This window comes from Mesoplodon mirus, assembly GCF_964341445.2.
Source record: "Mesoplodon mirus genome assembly, chromosome: 13".
NCBI classification, from domain to species: domain Eukaryota; kingdom Metazoa; phylum Chordata; class Mammalia; order Artiodactyla; family Ziphiidae; genus Mesoplodon; species Mesoplodon mirus.
Window position 1 is genome coordinate 50955412 of NC_138989.1, and position 17799 is coordinate 50973210.

A 17799-nucleotide genomic window follows, 5' to 3' on the forward strand; every position below is an offset into this window, starting at 1 on the left:
CAGTAACTTTTAGCATTTAAAACATGTATCATACTTTTTATTCCAGCAAGATGGTGATCTTCCAGAAGGAGCTACTGTCCCTGCTTTGGGATTATCAAATAAAGCTGTCTTTCAGGGTAAGGCTTTCGTCTCCAAAATTACTGAACCTATAGTGGTGCTTAAAACCTAGTTACACATTTGTATATTAGGTACCTAATGTTCATTACAGGTGATTTATTATTTTTAAAGATCACAATACATGCATCTCTCTTCTATCAGCTATTTCACGGTAATTACTCTGTGTACACATGCAGACCCTGAAATAGGTGCTGCTTTTACAAAGTGTATTTCATGGAGCACTCACAACCACAGATGCTAATGTGGATAGCTTGAAAAATGTCTTCCACAGTTTAAAAAGTTTGGGAAACATTAGGTCAAAGGAAAAGGAAGGAATCTTTATGGAACTGACCAGTGCTCTAAGGAGCGCATTTGGAAAATACCAGAGTAGTGGAAATACACTTGGCTTTGCCATCACGCGGATACAGTGTTGAATTACACTGCCTTCAGGTACCACTATTTTCTAACTAGTGGCCTTAATATTGGGGCATGTGCAGGAGACATAAAGTTGGTGACTACATTCATGATGTTGATGTTTGTTTTAAACTAGGAGATATAGCTTCTCAGCCTTCTGATGAAGAGGAGCTGTTAACTAGTACCGGTTTCGAATATCACCAGGTGGCCTTTCAACCCTCCATACTTACTGGTAAGAAAAGGCAAAAAGATGGTTTGCTTGAATCATTAGTACAGTACACATAGTATGGGGTCTGTCACCACTGACCTAAATAAGTGCTGCAGAATTCACTTGTTTATCAGCATGAAAGTGGAAAAATTAATTGCAATGCTATAAATTTATTGTAGAACCTCCCACTGAGGATCATCTTCTGCAAAATACTTTGTGGCCTGAAGTTCAAAAACTGTAAGTTAAATTGTACTTAGCTCTTTAGTCTGATTCGATCATAACTTGTGATGCCCCCTTCCCAACCAATTTGATTTTCTCCTTTGCTTTCCTCTTTCCTACATTTTCCCCCCTGCTGTAAACATCTCTTGATGGCCTTCATAAGGGGTGAAAATCAAACTTCACATAGATATTTATATTGCTATATATTATATTTACTAGATTTATTGGTCTTGATTTTTAAAGTAGAGAGACATAACACTATTTTTTTTCCTTTTTAAAAAAAGTTTTAAGTTTTGTTATTCTCTTGGTCTTTTTTTTCCTACAATGTTTCCCTATCAGGACCTTTCTATGGTTTGTTATTTATGGTAGTGGCTGGCTGGTGGTGAAAACTTGTATTTTAATCTAGTTGTTTGAATAAGTTGTATTACTACTAGGAAGTTGGCATTTTTCTCCAGTCTCTGCTTTTACTCCAAATATTTACCTAGACAAAAGTACAATGTTTCTTAAAAGAACTGTGTGTTAGCTGGAGAGATTGATTTCTTCTCTCATTTAAAAATTTTGCAGCACAAGAATAGGTACATTTACTAATTACCTACTTACAGGGGTCATCCATTTTCTCTTTTTAAATTTTAGATACGGACATGGTTATGAAATATTTTGTGTTGCTTGTAGCAATTCAAAGACACTGCTTGCCTCAGCTTGTAAGGTAGGGCATTTTACTTTTTTATTCTACTTGGTCACAGGTTATTTGAGTCATCAGGCTCCTGCAAGCTTAGTAGTGATGGAGGCAGAATTTGACACGAAAGGCCACAGGTGCCTGATTTTTCTGAATCTTGCTTTCTCCGTCTCTTTTCCATTCTGTCCCATCAGAAGCTTGCAGTTGCCTTTTAAATCTGTTTCAGCTGCACATTTTTGTTCTTAAATACTTGGTTTGAGCCGATTTATGCCCTTACTCAGAAACTATTTAATCAAGTATCTTAAAATGGGAGCTAAAAATGTGGTAACATAAATTTTTAGTAATGGGAGTCCTGGAGACAGAGGGGAATGAGAAGGTGAAACCCCGCACCATGTACGCCATCTGACCATGTCTTGAGGACACTGTGGATGCTGACCTAAGTGAGTGGAGTCCCTTGGCCCTTGCCACGGTGAGGCAGGGTGGTGGCCAGCTCAGTGAGTCACCAGCACGTGACACCGCTGAATAGTGCGTCTCAGACAGCTGCCTGGGAGAATGACCTTGAGATTGCCAGTCAGTATTTATCTATATTCTGTGGAGGATTGTGCGTAAGGTCTGAGACCTACACATTCCCCTAAGTTTCCTAAAATTTATTTACTGGTTTTAACCAAGAAAATTAATTTATCTGTTTTAAGCATGATGATGGGCACCTACGGGGTTTTTTTGTTTTGGGGGTTTTTTGGTATGTTTGTTTTTTGTCCCTGCTCTGGCTGTGGTTCCTTGCTACGGGCCTGTATTGAGGGACGTCCTAAGCAATAATTGTCGTGCTCCTTCTGCCCCACCCCCCTTGTTTGTTGTCCTCTTTGTGAGGGTGGTACTTCCTTCCGTTAATACAAGGGCCTTTGGAAAGAACAGGGCATAAGTAGCAAGAATAACTGTGCTTCTGCTGAGCAGCTAATTTGTGTCTTAGGGCACTATCAATCACATAATTGATTATTTTCTCCTTTTCAAGTTGGTTCACTTGTAACAAGTATGTGCATTTCTTTTTTGAACTAAGATTTTTAGCTGCTTTATTTAGGTGTCATTAGCGTGCTGTCAACTGCATGTTGAAAGTGAACAATTTGATAAATTTTGACATGTTGATACCTGTGAAATCATCACTACAATCAAGATAGTGAACATGCCATCAGCCCCCCAGATTTCCTCTGCCCCATCCCTCGTAAACCACTAGTCTGCTTTTTATCGTGATAGAGTAGTTTACATTTTCTAAATTTTTGTATAAATGGAGTCATATAGTATGCACTCCTTTTCATCTGGCTTTTTTCATTTAGCATAATAATTTGAGATTCATCCATGTTGTTGCATGTATCAGTTGGTCATTTTTTTTTCTGCATAGTCTTCCCTTTTACAGATATACTGCAATTTGTTGATCCATTCACTTATTAATGGACATTTGGGTGATTTCCAGTTTTGGGCTTTTATTAATAAAGCAGTTATGAACATTTGTGTACAAGTTTTTACATGGATATATGCTTTCATTTCTCTTGAGTAAATACATATGAGTGGAATTGCTGGGTATATGGTAGATGTATATTTAAATTTTTAAGAAATTGACAAACTACTTTCCAAAGTGGTTGTACCATTTTACAATCCCACTAGCAATATATGAGAGTTCCAGTTGCTCCACGCCCTTACCAGTGTGTGGTATTGTCAATCTTTTTAACATTAGCCATTCTGATAGGTTTGTAATATTTCATTGTGCCTGTAATTTGCATTTCCCTAATGATTAATGATGTTGAACAGCTTTTCATGTGCTAATTTTCCAACTGTATGTCTTCTTTGATGAAGTATCTGTTCAAAACTTTTGCCCAGTTCTTTATTGTATTGTTTTCTTATAACTGAATTTTGAAAAGCTCTTTATAGACACTGGATACTACTTTATCACATATATGCTATGTAGGTAGTTTTCCGCAGTGACTTTTCCTTCATTTTCCTAACAATGTTTTTCAAAGAGCAGAAGTTGAATGTTTTGGTGAAGTCTAATTTATCAGTTTTTCTCTGTATTGGGTTTGTGCTTCTAATGTAGTATCTAAGAAATCTTTGCCTGGGACTTCCCTGGTGGTCCAGTGGTTAAGACTTCACACTCCCACTGCAGGGGGTGCGGGTTTGATCCCTGGTCAGGGAACTAAGATCCCGCATGCTGTGCAGAGTGGCCAAAAAAGGAAAAGGAAAGAAAGAAATCTTTGCCTGACTCAAGATCTTCTGCCACATTTTGTTCTAGGAGTTTTATAGATTTTAAGTTTTATGTTTAGAGCTATGATACATCTTTTATTAATTCTTCCTGTTGTATGGAGTATATATTACAGTTGATTTTTTTTGCATGTGTATATCCAATTATTCCATCATCATTTGTTGAAAAGACTATCCCTTCACCTCGTACCTTTTGCATCTTTGTCAAAATTAGCTGTCCATATATGTTTGGGTCTATTTCTAGACTTCATTTTGTCCTACTCATCTTTTTTTTTTTTTCTTTCCTGTTTTGATGCCAGTGCCACAGTCTCTTTAACAACTATAGCTTTTTATACTGTGTCTCGAAACCAGGAAGTAATTGTCTTCTAACTCTCTTCTCACTTTTCAAATGTATTTTGGCTATTCTAGGTTCTTTACTTTTCCACATGAATTTTATAATCAGCTTGACAGTTTCTACAAAAGTATGTACTGGAATTTTGATGGGGATTGCATTGAATCTATAGATTAATTGTAGAAGAATTTTAACAATATTGAGTCTTGACACATAAATGCAGTATGCCTCTCATTTATTTAGATCTTTAATTTCTCTCAGGGTTTTTTTTTTTCTTTAGTAAGCCTTTAATTTGGACTAATTTTATATTTAACGAAAGTTGCAGAGATAGTACCTAGAATACCATTATACCTCCTACCCAGTTTTCCCCAGTGTTAGCATCTTAATATTATCAGGAATATTTTGTACTTTTCAGTGTCAGGTCTTACACATACTTTGTCAGATTTATCCTTATTTCATGTATTTTATGTCTGATTGTTCGTTGCTCACATAAGGAAATGCAGTTGCTTTTTGTAATCAGTCTTTTATCCTGCAACTTGCTAAACTTATTACTTCTTATAGCTTTATTGTAGATATTGGATTTTCCACATAGATGCTTATGTTGCCTGTGAATAAAGAAAATTTTACTTCTTCCTTTCCCATATAGATGTCTTAATGTTGACTAGACGTTGTAACATTAGAAGTCCTCACCTTATTCCTCATCTCAGCAACAAAATATTTAGTTTTTGTCCATTAAGCGTTATGCTTGCTGTGGATTTTTTTTTCTGACTCTTCTTTATCAGGTTGCAAAATCTCCCTGCGGTTCCTAGCTTGCAGAGAGTTTTTATCAGCAGTGGATGTTAGGTTTTGTCAAATGTTTTTTCTTTATCTCTTAACATGATCATATGTTTTTCCCATTTTAGCTTATTAATATGGTGAATTACATGGATTGATTTTTCAAATGATGAACCAACTTTGCATTCCTGGAACCGAAGCCCAAATGCTTATATTATATATATATATATATATATATATATTTTCAATTCTTTTTATTGAGGTATAACTGACATATGTAACATTATATTAGTTTCAGGTGTACAACATAATGATTCAATATTTGTATACATTGTGAAGTGATCACCACAATAAGTCTAGCTAGCATCCATCATCATACATAGTTACAACAAATATTTTTTTCTTGTGCTGAGGACTTTTAAGATTTCAACAACTTTCAGATACGCAGTGCAATATTAACCATAATCACCATGCTGTATGTTACATCCCCCTGACTTAGTTATTTATAGCTGGACGTTTGTACGTTTTGACTCCCTTCACCCATTTCACCTATCCCCCAGCCTTGGCTTCTGGTATCTCCCAATCCATTCTCTGTATGTCTATGAGCTTGGTGGGTTTTTTTATTGTTGCTGTTTTTAGATTCTGCTTATAAGTGAGATCGTACAGTATTTGTCTTTGTCTGACTTATTTCACTTAGCACAATGCCCACAAGGTCTATCCATGTTGTCACAAATGGAAATATTTCATTGTTTTTTTGTTTTTTTGCGGTATGCGGGCCTCTCACTGTTGTGGCCTCTCCCGTTGCGGAGCACAGGCTCCGGACGCACAGGCTCAGGGGGCATGGCTCATGGGCCCAGTCGCTCCATGGCACGTGGGACCTTCCCAGACCGGGGCATGAACCCATGTCCCCTGCATCGGCAGGCGGACTCTCAACCACTGCGCCACCAGGGAAGCCCTCATTGTTTTTTATGGCTGAGTACTCTTCCACCATTGTGTGTGTGTGTGTCTGTTTTCTTTATCCATTGATCTATTTTCTTTATCCATTTGATGGACACTTAGGTTGTTTCCATATGTTGGCTATCATAAATAATGCTGCAGTGAACATGGGGGTACACATATCTTTTCAAGTTGGTGTTTTTATTTTCTTTGGGTAAATACCCAGAAGTGGAATTGCTGGATCATATGTTAATTCCAGTTTTAATTTTTTGAGGAACCTCCATACTGTTTTTCATCATGGCTGCACCAGTTTACATTTCCACCAGCAAGGCACAGGGTTCCCTTTTCCCCATATCCTCTCCAGCACTTATTCCTTGTCTTTTTGATGATAGCCATTCTAATGAGTGTAAAGGGATAGATATCTCATTGTAGTTTTGATTTGCATTACCCTTATGATTAGTGATGTTGAGCATCTTTTCATGTTTCTGTTGGCCATGTATATGTCTTCTTCGGAAAAATGTCTATTCAGGTCCTTTGCTTATTATTTATTTATTTATTTTATTTTATTTTATATTTTGCTATTCAGATGTATGTGTTTTTATATAGTTTTTATATTAACCCCTTATCAGATGATTTGCAAACATTTTCTCCCATTCAGTAGGTTGCCTTTTCATTTTGTTGATGATTTTTTATATTATTTTTATATATTGTTGGATTCAGTTTGCTAAAATTTTGTTTAAAACTTTCATATATAGTATGTGAGAGACATTGCTGTGTAGCTTTCTTTCCTTGTAATGGCTTCATCTGGTTTTGGTATCACAGTAATATTAGCCTCATAGAAATATTTCCTCCTTTGCAGTTTTCTGGAAGAGTTTGTGAAAAATTGCTATTTCATTTTTTAAATATTTGGTAGAATTTCCCAGTGAAGCAAACTGACCTTGAGTTATCTTTGTGGGAAGGTTTTTAACTACCTATAATTTTTAAAATAGATACAGGGCTATTTCATTCAAGGTATCTAATTTTTCGTGGGTGTGCTTTGATGGTTTGTATCTTTCAGGAAATTTGTCCCTTTTATCTGATTTGTCATATTTATTGGCATAAAGTTGTTCATAGTATTCCCTTTTGATCCTTTTATTACCTGAAGGATCCCTGGTGATGTTACCTTTCTTATTCCTGTTATTGGCAATTTGTCTCTTTTCTCTTATATCCTCTTTTTTTTTTTTTTTGGTGGGAGAGAATTCTGGGAATTGACCAGGAAATTAATGAGTTTATGATTGTATTAATATTTTCAGAGAACAAGCTTTTGGTTTATTTTATTTATTTTGATTTACTTTTGGCTGCATTGGGTCTTCGTTGCTGCATATGGGCTTTCTCTAGTTGCGACAAACGGGAGCTACACTTCATTGTGCTGCGCTGGCCTCTCAGTGTGGTGGCTTCTCTTGTTGTGGAGCACAGGCTCTAGGTGCACACGCTTCAGTAGTTGTGGCATGTGGGCTCAGTATTTGTGGCTCACAGGCTGTAGAGCACAGGCTCATTAGTTGTGGCACACGGGTTTAGTTGCTCCACGGCATGTGGGATCCTCCTGGACCAGGGCTTGAACCATGTCCCCTGCATTGGCAGGCAGATTCTTAACCACTGCACTACCAGGGAAGTCCTCATTTCTTTTTCTGTCTCTAATAAGGTTAAAACTGAGGTCATTGATTCTAGATCTTTCTTTCTAATATAGGTGTTAAGTGCTATAAGTTTTCCTCTAAGTATTGCTTTAGAGGCATTCTGCAAATTTTGATACGTTGTGTTTTCATTTTCATTCAATTAAAAACACTTTCTAATTTCCCTTTGATTTTATTTTTTAACTTAGGTTATTTTGAAATGTATTAGTTTCCATATACTGAGTGTTTTTCAGATATCTTTCTGTTACTGATTTCTAATTTAAGTTTATTTTGTTCAGAAAACATAGTATGACTTCAGTCCTTTGAAATTTAATCTTGGTAAATTTCCATGTTCTTTTGAGAAGAATTTGGATTCTATTTCTTTTGGGTCGAGTGTTCTGAAAATATGAATTACATTGGTTGACAGTATTGTCTTCTTTATTCTTTTGGTTCTATCGTGAATGGCATTTTGAAATCTCTGACTATAATTGTGGACTTGTCTTTTAATCCTTATAGTTCCTTCAGTTTGTACTTTATGTATTTTGAAGTTCTGTTTTTAGACCCTAAACACTTATGATTGTTATTTTCTCTTGATTAACTGACTAGTTTATTATTATGCAATGAACCTCTTTACTTCTGGTAATATTTTCTGCTCTAAAGTCTACTTTCTCTGATGTTAGTATAGCCACTCCAGGTTTCCTTTGAGTAGTGCTTGAATTATGTATCTTTTTGCATCATTTTACTTTAAGCTGTTTGTTTCCTTTTATTTCAAGTGGGTTTCTTGGAGACAGCATATAATTGGGTTTTGCTGTTTTTCTCATCTTGATAATCTTTCATTTTAATAGGGGTGCTTATGAGATCATTTGCATGTGATGTAATAATTGATATGATAGATTAACTCCTGTCGTCTTGCTATTTGTTTTCTATTTGATCTGTCTGTTTTTTGATCCATTATACTTACTTTGGATTGAGTGATTCCTTTTTATGATTCCATTTTATTTGTTTAGTAGCTATAACTCTCTGTTATTTTATACTATATATCTTTAATTTACCACAGTTTACCATCAAGTAATATTGCACTGTTTGTGTACGAGAACATAAGTATACTTTCATTTCCTTCTACTTTGTGGTATTGTTTTTGTACATTTTACTTCTTCACAGAAATCCCACAATATTATCTATGCTTCAACAGTTAATTATCCCTAAAGAGATTTAAATAATAAGAAAATGTTTCCATCAGATATTATTTTCCTGCTGCCTACAGGATGTTCTTAACATTCCTCATAATGCAGTTCTGCTGGTCAGGAATTTTTTCAGCTTTTTGCCTGTCTGAAAAGGATCTGTTTCTCCTTCATTTTTTAACAGTATTAGTGGTGGCTAAAGAATTGTTGGTTTTCCCTTAGGTACTTTAAAAATGTTGCTCCATTTTCCTCTGACTTGCATTGTTTTGGATGAGAAGCCCACTGTCATTTTTCTGTTACTTAGTAATGTGTTTTTTTTTTTCCCTCCAACTGCAATTTTATATTTTTCACTGGTTTTAAACAATTTGATTACTGTTGGTATAGTTTTCTTCATGTTTCTTGTGCTTGGGTTTTATTGAACGTCTTAGATCTGTAGGTTTGTTGTTTTCATTGAATTTGGACATTTTTTTGGCCATTATCTTTTTAAGTATTTTTTTCTTATCCTTTTGCAGACCATAGTTACACCTATATTTGGCTGCTTGATGTTGTCATAGAGTTCAGTGACTGTTGTTTTCTTTTTTCTTCTTCTTTCTTTCCTACTCTGTGATTCATTTTGTCTTTTAGGTATCAGTGTTCTTTGTTGCCAGATATCTAATATTTTGGAGTGCCATTATTTCGTGTATTTTGTCTGATCTTTTAGTTTTTTTTCACACAAGAGAGTAAATCTGGTCCCTTTTACTCCATATTGACCAGAAGTGAAAGTTTCTAAACTACTAATTACACAGTTAATACACAGATGTATTCTTCTTGTAAAATAATAAAGTAGTATGGAGGTTCCTCAAAAAATTAAAAATAGAACTATACCATATGATCCAGCACTTCTTCTTTTGGCTGTTTAGCCAAAGGAAATGAAAACATTAATTTAATAAAGTTATATGTACGTCTATGTTCATTGTAGCATTATTTACAATAGCCAAGATATGGAAGCAACCTAAGTGCCCATTGACAGAGGAATGGATAAGGAAGGGGTGGTGTGTGTGTGTGTGTGTGTGATGGAATATTACTCAGCCTTAAAAAAGAAGAATGAAATCTTGCCATTTGTGGCAACATGGATGGACCTGGAGGGTATTATGCTAAGTGAAATGAGTAAATAAGTTAGAGAAGGACAGACACCAAATGATTTCATTTATATATGGAATCTAAAAAACAAAACAAATGAACAAACAAAACAGAAACAGATTCATAGGTACAGGGAATAGACAGGGTGTTTTCGGCAGGGTGGAGGGATGACTGAAGTAGGGGTTTAAGAGGTATAAACTTTCAGTTATAAACTAAATAAGTCACAGGGATGTAAGGTACCCATAGGGGATATAGTCAATAATATGGTAACAACTTTGTATGATGATGGATAGTAACTAGACTTACTGTGGTGATCATTTCATAATGTATAAAAATATTGAACCACTATGTCATACACCTGAAACTAATATAATATTGTATGTTAAATATAACTCAATTTTAAAAATTCTGATTTCAGTGCCAGTCTATAATTATTCATCATTTCTAATTCCAGTCTGTCTCTTCTCAGAGGTTATACCTGGTTATAGTATTTATAGTATTTTCTCAGAAGTTGTTTTTTTTTTTACACAGATACATAAAAAATACCATAGAAATAATATATTATTTTGAAAAATGTTTTCAGTTTATTTCACTTTAATTGCTTTATTGTTTCATCTCTGTCCTATAGGCAGCTAAGAAAGAGCATGCAGCTATCATTCTTTGGAACACTGCATCTTGGAAACAGGTGCAGAATTTAATTTTCCACAGTTTGACTGTCACACAGATGGCCTTCTCTCCTGATGACAAGTTCTTACTAGCTGTTTCCAGAGATCGGACGTGGTCACTGTGGAAAAGACAGGATACAATCTCACCTGAGTTAGGTAAAACAGCTGCTGGTTGGGAAGATTATTAGTGAAACAGTTATGTCCGTTTACCTACTTTGAGCAGCTGTTGTGTAAAGAGAAATAGAAATGATAACAGGGTGAAGGGCAGAGTCTGGTTGTTGTGAGTCTTTCAAAGTTTTGTGATAACTGAGGAAGACTTGACCTTCCTTGTAAGGATGATATGTGTTCAGACATCTCAGTTAAAGAAACATCCAAATGTCGAAATTTTGGATTTCGCAGATGGTTACAGAATGCCACCATAAAACCAAATGGATGATATATACTGAGGATTTTATGGGACAGGAATAATGAATATACAGTTAAATTATGAAACTCAGAAGGACCATTGTCTTTACCATCCACCTACCGACCTCTGTCACAGTGATAATTGGGAAGGGTGTTTTAGGCCTCCATTTGTGAATAACATGACCCCTGGGCAAAATGTTAACACACCTACCTGCATTCTACTTTGGATCTGGCATAAGTTGAAGAAAAAAAAAAAAGGAAAAAAAGCATCGTGTGATTGCAGCAGTAGACTATTCTTATTCTTTCAGTTTCATTGAGTAGGTAAAATCTAGAGAGCGTTTAAAGTACTTTGTGTTGTTTAATCCTGTTTTTAATTTTTCTATTGATAAAATCTACTGTAATTTGATCTTATGATATTTTTAGTCCTTTGGGTTTTTTGTGTTGAGGATACCAGGGACTATGACACATACTGAGTAGTATGTGTTGTAACAGACTGATTTCATTTGCAACTAGTGATTTCCTAACATGCAACTTTTACTTTTTTAAAAAAGTTAAAGTGATATTATACTAATAACAAATCTTTTAATTTGTTATATCTTTATGGATTGTGGATTAATAGATACAGTAGTCTACCCTCCATACACAGTTATGTCTTTTAGGTTTAGTCCCTATGAGGGCTAGAAGTTAGTCACCCTACACTTAAAATATTGCAAGGGAAGAGATTTTTTTTAAGTTCGTTTTTTTTTTTTTTACATTATTTCAGGGTTCATTAGTCTTTTTTTCCATAGCTTAATACACAGATCTGGCTACTTCCTGAGTAAGTTTAAATTTCATCAGGCTTCTTCCATAAGCATAAATTGAACTTTTAGTTAAGTGTCCAGAAGATGTTTGTCATCAGTCACTAGAGTGACTACTCAGTATAAAAACATTTCCTACTAGAAAAATAACTGTATGCACATAGCCTTCTGGTGAGGGGTCAGCTGCCTGGCCTTGGTCGGTTGCAAAAGTCTGTGTATATAAATTGATTGTTAAATTACATGTTGTATATGGCATTTAAACATAGCTTTCTAACAGGTAAAAAACAGCTTTCTCCACTTCGTGACTAGTGCATATGTGTTTCTTTCAGACCCAGTTTTCAGTCTCTTTGCCTTCACTAACAAAATCACTGCTGTGCACAGTAGAATTATTTGGTCTTGTGATTGGAGTCCTGATGGCAAGTATTTCTTCACTGGAAGTCGGGACAAAAAGGTAATTTTTTTTAACTTAATATTTTTTCAAATGTAAAATAATAATATTACAGGTGTGTTTGGATAAAAAACACATAATCCTAATTTTCTGATACATCTTTTAAAAATCAGTTTATGTATTTCCTTCTGTGTTTTTCATATGCATACATAAAAAGGCTTTTCTTGTTAAATTCTATAAATACATGTCTCTGAAATATCAAATAAGAGAAGAAGGCCCTTCAGACACATGACTATCAGATGGCCCCAGTAGGAGAAGAGTAGTAAATGAAATGGGTCAAGACTAAGAAAGTAGGAGAGCAGGAGTGGATGGAGGGACATAGGGAAAGACAGCTTCTGCTTTTCTTTATCGTACTTTTGTGAATTTAAAATTCTTTCTATAATGAATGATTATTACCTTTTCATTCAGCGAAGGAGGCGGGGTGTGTGCCTGTGTGTGTCACGAGCTGTGAAAAATATCAGAACAAGTTAGCTAGCAGTAGGTTCTTGACCATGACCCTCGCCCTGGCCTCTGGGAAATGTTCCCCTGGCCTCTGGTCTTTCCTCTGTTTTCATGCTCTTTAAAGCATCCTTTCCTTTTTCGGCACTTCCTGCAGACCAGAGGTGCTGAGGCACTTGAGCGTTCCTCTCCTGCCCTCTCCAGTCACAGTCATGGTACAAGTTACAGAAGCAGAGGACTAACGCAGCATGTTGTCACTCAGTGAAACGCTGAAATGTTAGCCTCTGAAGTGCTTTCTCTCAGACCTTTGCTTCTGTCATTCGCCTATTCATTTCTTCCCCGGCATTTGTCTTCCTACTCTCTGCTAGCTGCTCAGGCAGCAGGACTGCTTCTGCCTTCCACAGTCAGGCCCGGTAGCAGATGGTCCAGCTGTGGCTGTCACACTTAGGTCAAGGCTGAAACGGACAAGGCATCATCCGCCGTGCAGTCTCAGAAATGCACTCCTGCTTGCTTGGGCGGAGCCCCTCTGCTCAGAATCTTGCTTTGATCCTGCGTTTTCACTTGCCTCTCCATTTCTTTGTGACCATTCACACCCTTCTGAGGAATGAGCTTCCGGGAAAGCCTCAGTTCTAATGCGGTGTATCATCAAGGTGAGGGCCTCCCGAGTGAGCTGAGCTGATTCCATGAGCAGTGGGTGGTGTAGAAGAAGAGCCAGGGACTTGGTTGCTTTCATGCATTTTGTGGTAATTTCTTGGGGTGGTGCACGAGCACCTTGAGGACATGGTGGACAGAATCTCACTGGATCAGAACTGGTTTCCTGAGTATAAAGAGCAGGCTAAACACCCCTGGTCTCTGGGTGGGGACAGTCATCTTTGGACCAGCACAGTTGGGCAGTTGAGGTCTCAGAGACATGTATCTGCTACATGGTGGCTTCTCTGTGATGCTTGAAATGCTCAGAAGTCCTGGAACACAAATGAAAATGATGCATTTTTTAAAATGTCTGTGTCCTCTATGCCATTGAAATGCTCTAATGCATTGCTAGAAACCTTGCAAAGAGAAAGTTTTACAGAGTTTGATCTGTCTGTGTTAGGTGGTTGTCTGGGGTGAGTGCGACTCCAGCGATGACTCCATTGAGCACAGCATCGGCCCCTGCTCCTCCGTTCTGGACGTGGGCGGAGCTGTGACTGCCGTCAGTGTCTGCCCAGTACTTAACCTTTCCCAACGGTCAGTCTCTGTGTGGGGCTTCATCTTATGTTTTCTTGAAGAAGACCACTTCGTTTCTCAATGTGTAGCCCTCTTATACTTTCATCTTTGGGTTCTCTTAGCTTCCAAGTTAACTATTTTTTTTATAATGCTTATGTTTCTCATAGGATTTCTTTTTTGTTTTTAACACGATTTTATTTTATCTTTCTGATCAACCCCTATTTATTTATTTGTTTGTTTGTTTGGCTGCACGGCGTGGCTTGTGGGATCCTAGTTCCCAGACCAGGGATCCAACCCAGGCCCCAGCACAGTGGAAGCTCAGAGACCCAAACACTGGACCACCAGGGAACTCCCCTCATAAGAATTGCTAAATTGATAGAGCTTGATGATATTCAGCGTGGTGAAATAGGGATTGGGAGTGTGGCTCAAAGGTTCTTATTTCACCAAATTTAGGACTGTGGTGCTTTCTCTGTAACAAGTATCTTCGGTAGAACAAGGGTCTCTGCTGCCAGCCAGGGAAACACTGGTTCATGGGCCTTGCCAGCAGAGGGCAGAGGTAAAACTGTGAGCATCCTCGATGGAGAGGAGGCTCTGTGAGCGCACGGTAGAGCAGTGCACTGGATCCTGGGCCCGAATTTTAAACAGAGTCCTTTGTAAGCTAGAGACAGTTGGGAGCACTGAAAAACTACTTTAGATTGGTGATGGAGATAACAGAAGTTCATGCTAAATTAATCACTGTCTTTCCCTTCCCTTAAAAACAGATACGTTGTTGCAGTAGGATTAGAGTGTGGAAAGATTTGTTTATATTCTTGGAAAAAGACTGATCAAGTTCCAGAAATAAATGACTGGAGGCACTGTGTAGAAACAAGTCAAAGGTATTTCCTTCCTGTTTTTGCTTCCATCAGATTAGATAGATATCATGGAGTCTTTAGCAGCAAATCTAATGTCACATTTGCATGGAGAGAAACACAAATCTGTTCATGGTGCTTACTGCTAATTTGTACCTCTGTGTTTTGTGACAGTCTGTTGAAATTGACGTTTGTTACTATATTGCACTTGCTTTTTAAAAGTTTATTTGACCAAATTGCTTGTTTGCATGATACTGTGTTTACAGACAATGCATTGGAGATGAAAGTGATTTTCATAATGATGAGTTTCAGAATTTGACTAAGTAGAATCTTAGTAAAATTTAATTCAAAATGTTGGTGGTTTTTTGGAAATATTATAGATTGTGTTTGGTAGCCGAATCTCATGTTTGAACACTTCAGCTCACATCCTGAAATGGAGTAAACCGTCAAGTGCCCCTCAAAGCCCTGTGACCAGCCTTCAGGCAGAGTAAGTGCTCCTGAGCCTCGTGCCCTGGGTGTGGGCCTTTACCACCTGAGCTGCTCAGAGCACCTGCTGTTTACAGCCTTCTCCTCATCTACCTGCTTAGGCAGCAGGAAACACTTTTTAGTCTACTTCTTTACCCATTTCATTAATTAAAAATGACTAACTTTCAAAAAGTCATTAATGTCATTCTGTGTTAGATTTGTTTTAGGATTCTTCAACCTTCATGTATTTAAATTATCCAAAATATAACTTCAAATACAATTCCAAACAACGGCATCATGAGGAAGGTCATTGGCTTGATGCCGAGAGACATATTGTACAAGATGTACCTTCCAGGGGAGTTTGTCTCCTTACCGGCAAAGCATGTTAATGCTCATGATAATTGTATTTATTTAAATGTGTTTAAAATGAGATCTGCTTTATTACTGCTGTCCTCATGGGTTCTCTCCCACCTCTCTGATGCTGGGTTTAGCTGTTGAAACAGTTCATGCTATTGGCTTACTGAAGAGAGAGGTATCCAATGAAATTCCATGTTTCGGTCACTAGAAGTTTCCTCTCTCCCTGGCCTCCCCTCCTCTTCTTTTCCTTCCTTTCACTTTGCCCTACCCATGATGCTTGCTCTGCCTCTGCCTAGTACCCAGACCACTTCTGTGGCCCAAACGTGGAACAGTGGCAAGAAGCCCCTCAGAAAGAAAGTATGGGCAGGGGACATGTACAGAATTTGAGTTTTTCATTTAAAAATTTTTTAGTCATTATGGTGACTTTGGATTTGCAAGAACTAATTCCTGGCTTACCTTACCTTCCTTACCTTACCCTTACCCTTTCATCACTTCGAGGCTATACTTCATTCTTTTGATCCTGAGAGTGCGTTGGTGACAAGGACTCTCGGAGTCTGCAAGTATAATTTGTGAGCTCAGGATTATTTTCAGTGTTTACTGCTTTAAGACTTGCACCTTATTCACCTTATTCCGTTTTGGTTTGGAGGACTAGTTTGCAGGTTAAATTTATAGAGGATATTATATTTCATAGAAATTTATTAATAATCTATGTTTGGTAGCATCCTAGGTCAGCCATGGGGATGGGGGCTGGGGGCAGTGCGTTAATATGAACATCTTGGCCAGGGTCATGCAGTTACAGGTCACATTGGAGACCAAGGTTCTTTCACTGGGTAGTTTATTAAATCTTTCACTGTCTTTCCTTACCCAGCAGTAAATAATGAGAGTAAGCATCCATTCAAGATACAGGGATGTCAGAAGATGAAATAATGTAGAATATATTGCAAAGTTGGAATTCTTTAGAAAAGAAGCACATTTAGTAATGTTACCTGAAAGACTGATTTTAATAGTTAAAATTGATGGTTAAAGCAAAATTTGACATAAATGCATTGTCTATTTCTTCCTCTTTTTGGTGGTGTCCTTGGTCATTAAGTAAAATGTTTTCAAGGGTATCATAAAATTGCTAAAATATTAGTGATGAGATTTTAAAACCTGTACATTTAGATGGTCAGGTTTTGACTTCTGTTTATGTTAACAACACAAATAGGAAGAGCATACTAATTGAATTAATCTGCAGGTGAGCGCCCAGGAAAATATTTCATAGTCACAGCATACATTCATTTCATGATTTCTCTCTTTGTTTTAGCCAAAGTCATACACTTGCTATCAAAAAATTATGCTGGAAGAACTGTAATGGAAAAACTGAACAGAATGAAGCAGAAGGCACTGAATGGTTACACTTTGCAAGTTGTGGTGAAGATCACACTGTGAAGATACACAGAGTTAACAGATGTGCACTGTAAAGGACTTAATGACTGCAAGCATATACTCGTTGGTATCTTAAAAATATTTATCATGTAAATAGATAACCTTTCTTTACCTCATAATTTCATTGCATTTCATGCTTAAGACCTATGGCAGTAGTCCTTATGTGAGTCTCAGACCCTTTGAAATATGATGAAAGCTACAGACAGTTTTCTCAAAATGTTTATATACACACAGTCTCAGAACCTTGCCCATACTTTCAGGGATTCAGACCTGTATCTGTGTGTCCCAGATTGAGAGCCTCTATTCTTTCTTTCTTCATGACCAAATTTGCCTAATTTTGTGTCATTTCGGGCCTTCTCTTTTCAAATGTTTGGGATGTTTCATTATTTACTACCCTCCTCTGAGGGAGAGCCTCGAAAATAAAAAGATAAAACCCAGATTACTCAATTTTTATTTTAACAGTTTTTTGTAAATATGCAGACCACACAAAGTGTGGTCTTGACCCCTCCCTCCCAGTACACACCAACCATTCTAGGAATTTGGCAGGTCGTGAGTTTGAACTGTAGTCGGTCCCTTCTCTTATTCTTTAAAAGTACATAGATTCTTCCTTCAGAGTTTGACTTAAAGTGCTTAAAGTAACTGAGAGATATAGGGGCTGGAAAGTAGCGTCTGAACCATGTGAATTTCTGTGAAGTTGCAAGGATGAGTCACAAGAGGAAGGATGAAGTCATGAGCGTGAAGGATGTGCCCCAGGGAGAGGGCGCGATGGGAGCAGAGGGCAGAAGAACACACCAGAAAGACAGTGTTGGGTGTGCCTGCCGAGCTTTGGGAGGCTGCCCACGAGAGCTGAGCACTTGGGAGTTGGGTGGAGAGAGGTTAAGAGAGGGTGTGGGAGAGC

General features: G+C 37.3%; 1 protein-coding gene across 2 annotated transcripts in view; it reads left to right on the top strand.

Moving 5' to 3' along the window:
• The window catches only part of ELP2 (elongator acetyltransferase complex subunit 2), a 43542-nt gene extending 26181 nt beyond the window's left edge, over positions 1-17361 (top strand). For both annotated transcript variants that reach the window (XM_082640055.1, XM_082640056.1), the window contains 9 exons: positions 47-116; positions 647-742; positions 898-955; positions 1571-1643; positions 10479-10671; positions 12047-12168; positions 13694-13827; positions 14568-14681; positions 16780-17361. In XM_082640055.1, coding sequence (XP_082496181.1) covers positions 47-116; positions 647-742; positions 898-955; positions 1571-1643; positions 10479-10671; positions 12047-12168; positions 13694-13827; positions 14568-14681; positions 16780-16936 — 1017 coding nt within the window. In that variant the 3' untranslated portion in view covers positions 16937-17361. The remainder of the gene's footprint in view (positions 1-46; positions 117-646; positions 743-897; positions 956-1570; positions 1644-10478; positions 10672-12046; positions 12169-13693; positions 13828-14567; positions 14682-16779) is intronic.
• The last annotated feature ends 438 nt before the right edge of the window (positions 17362-17799 follow it).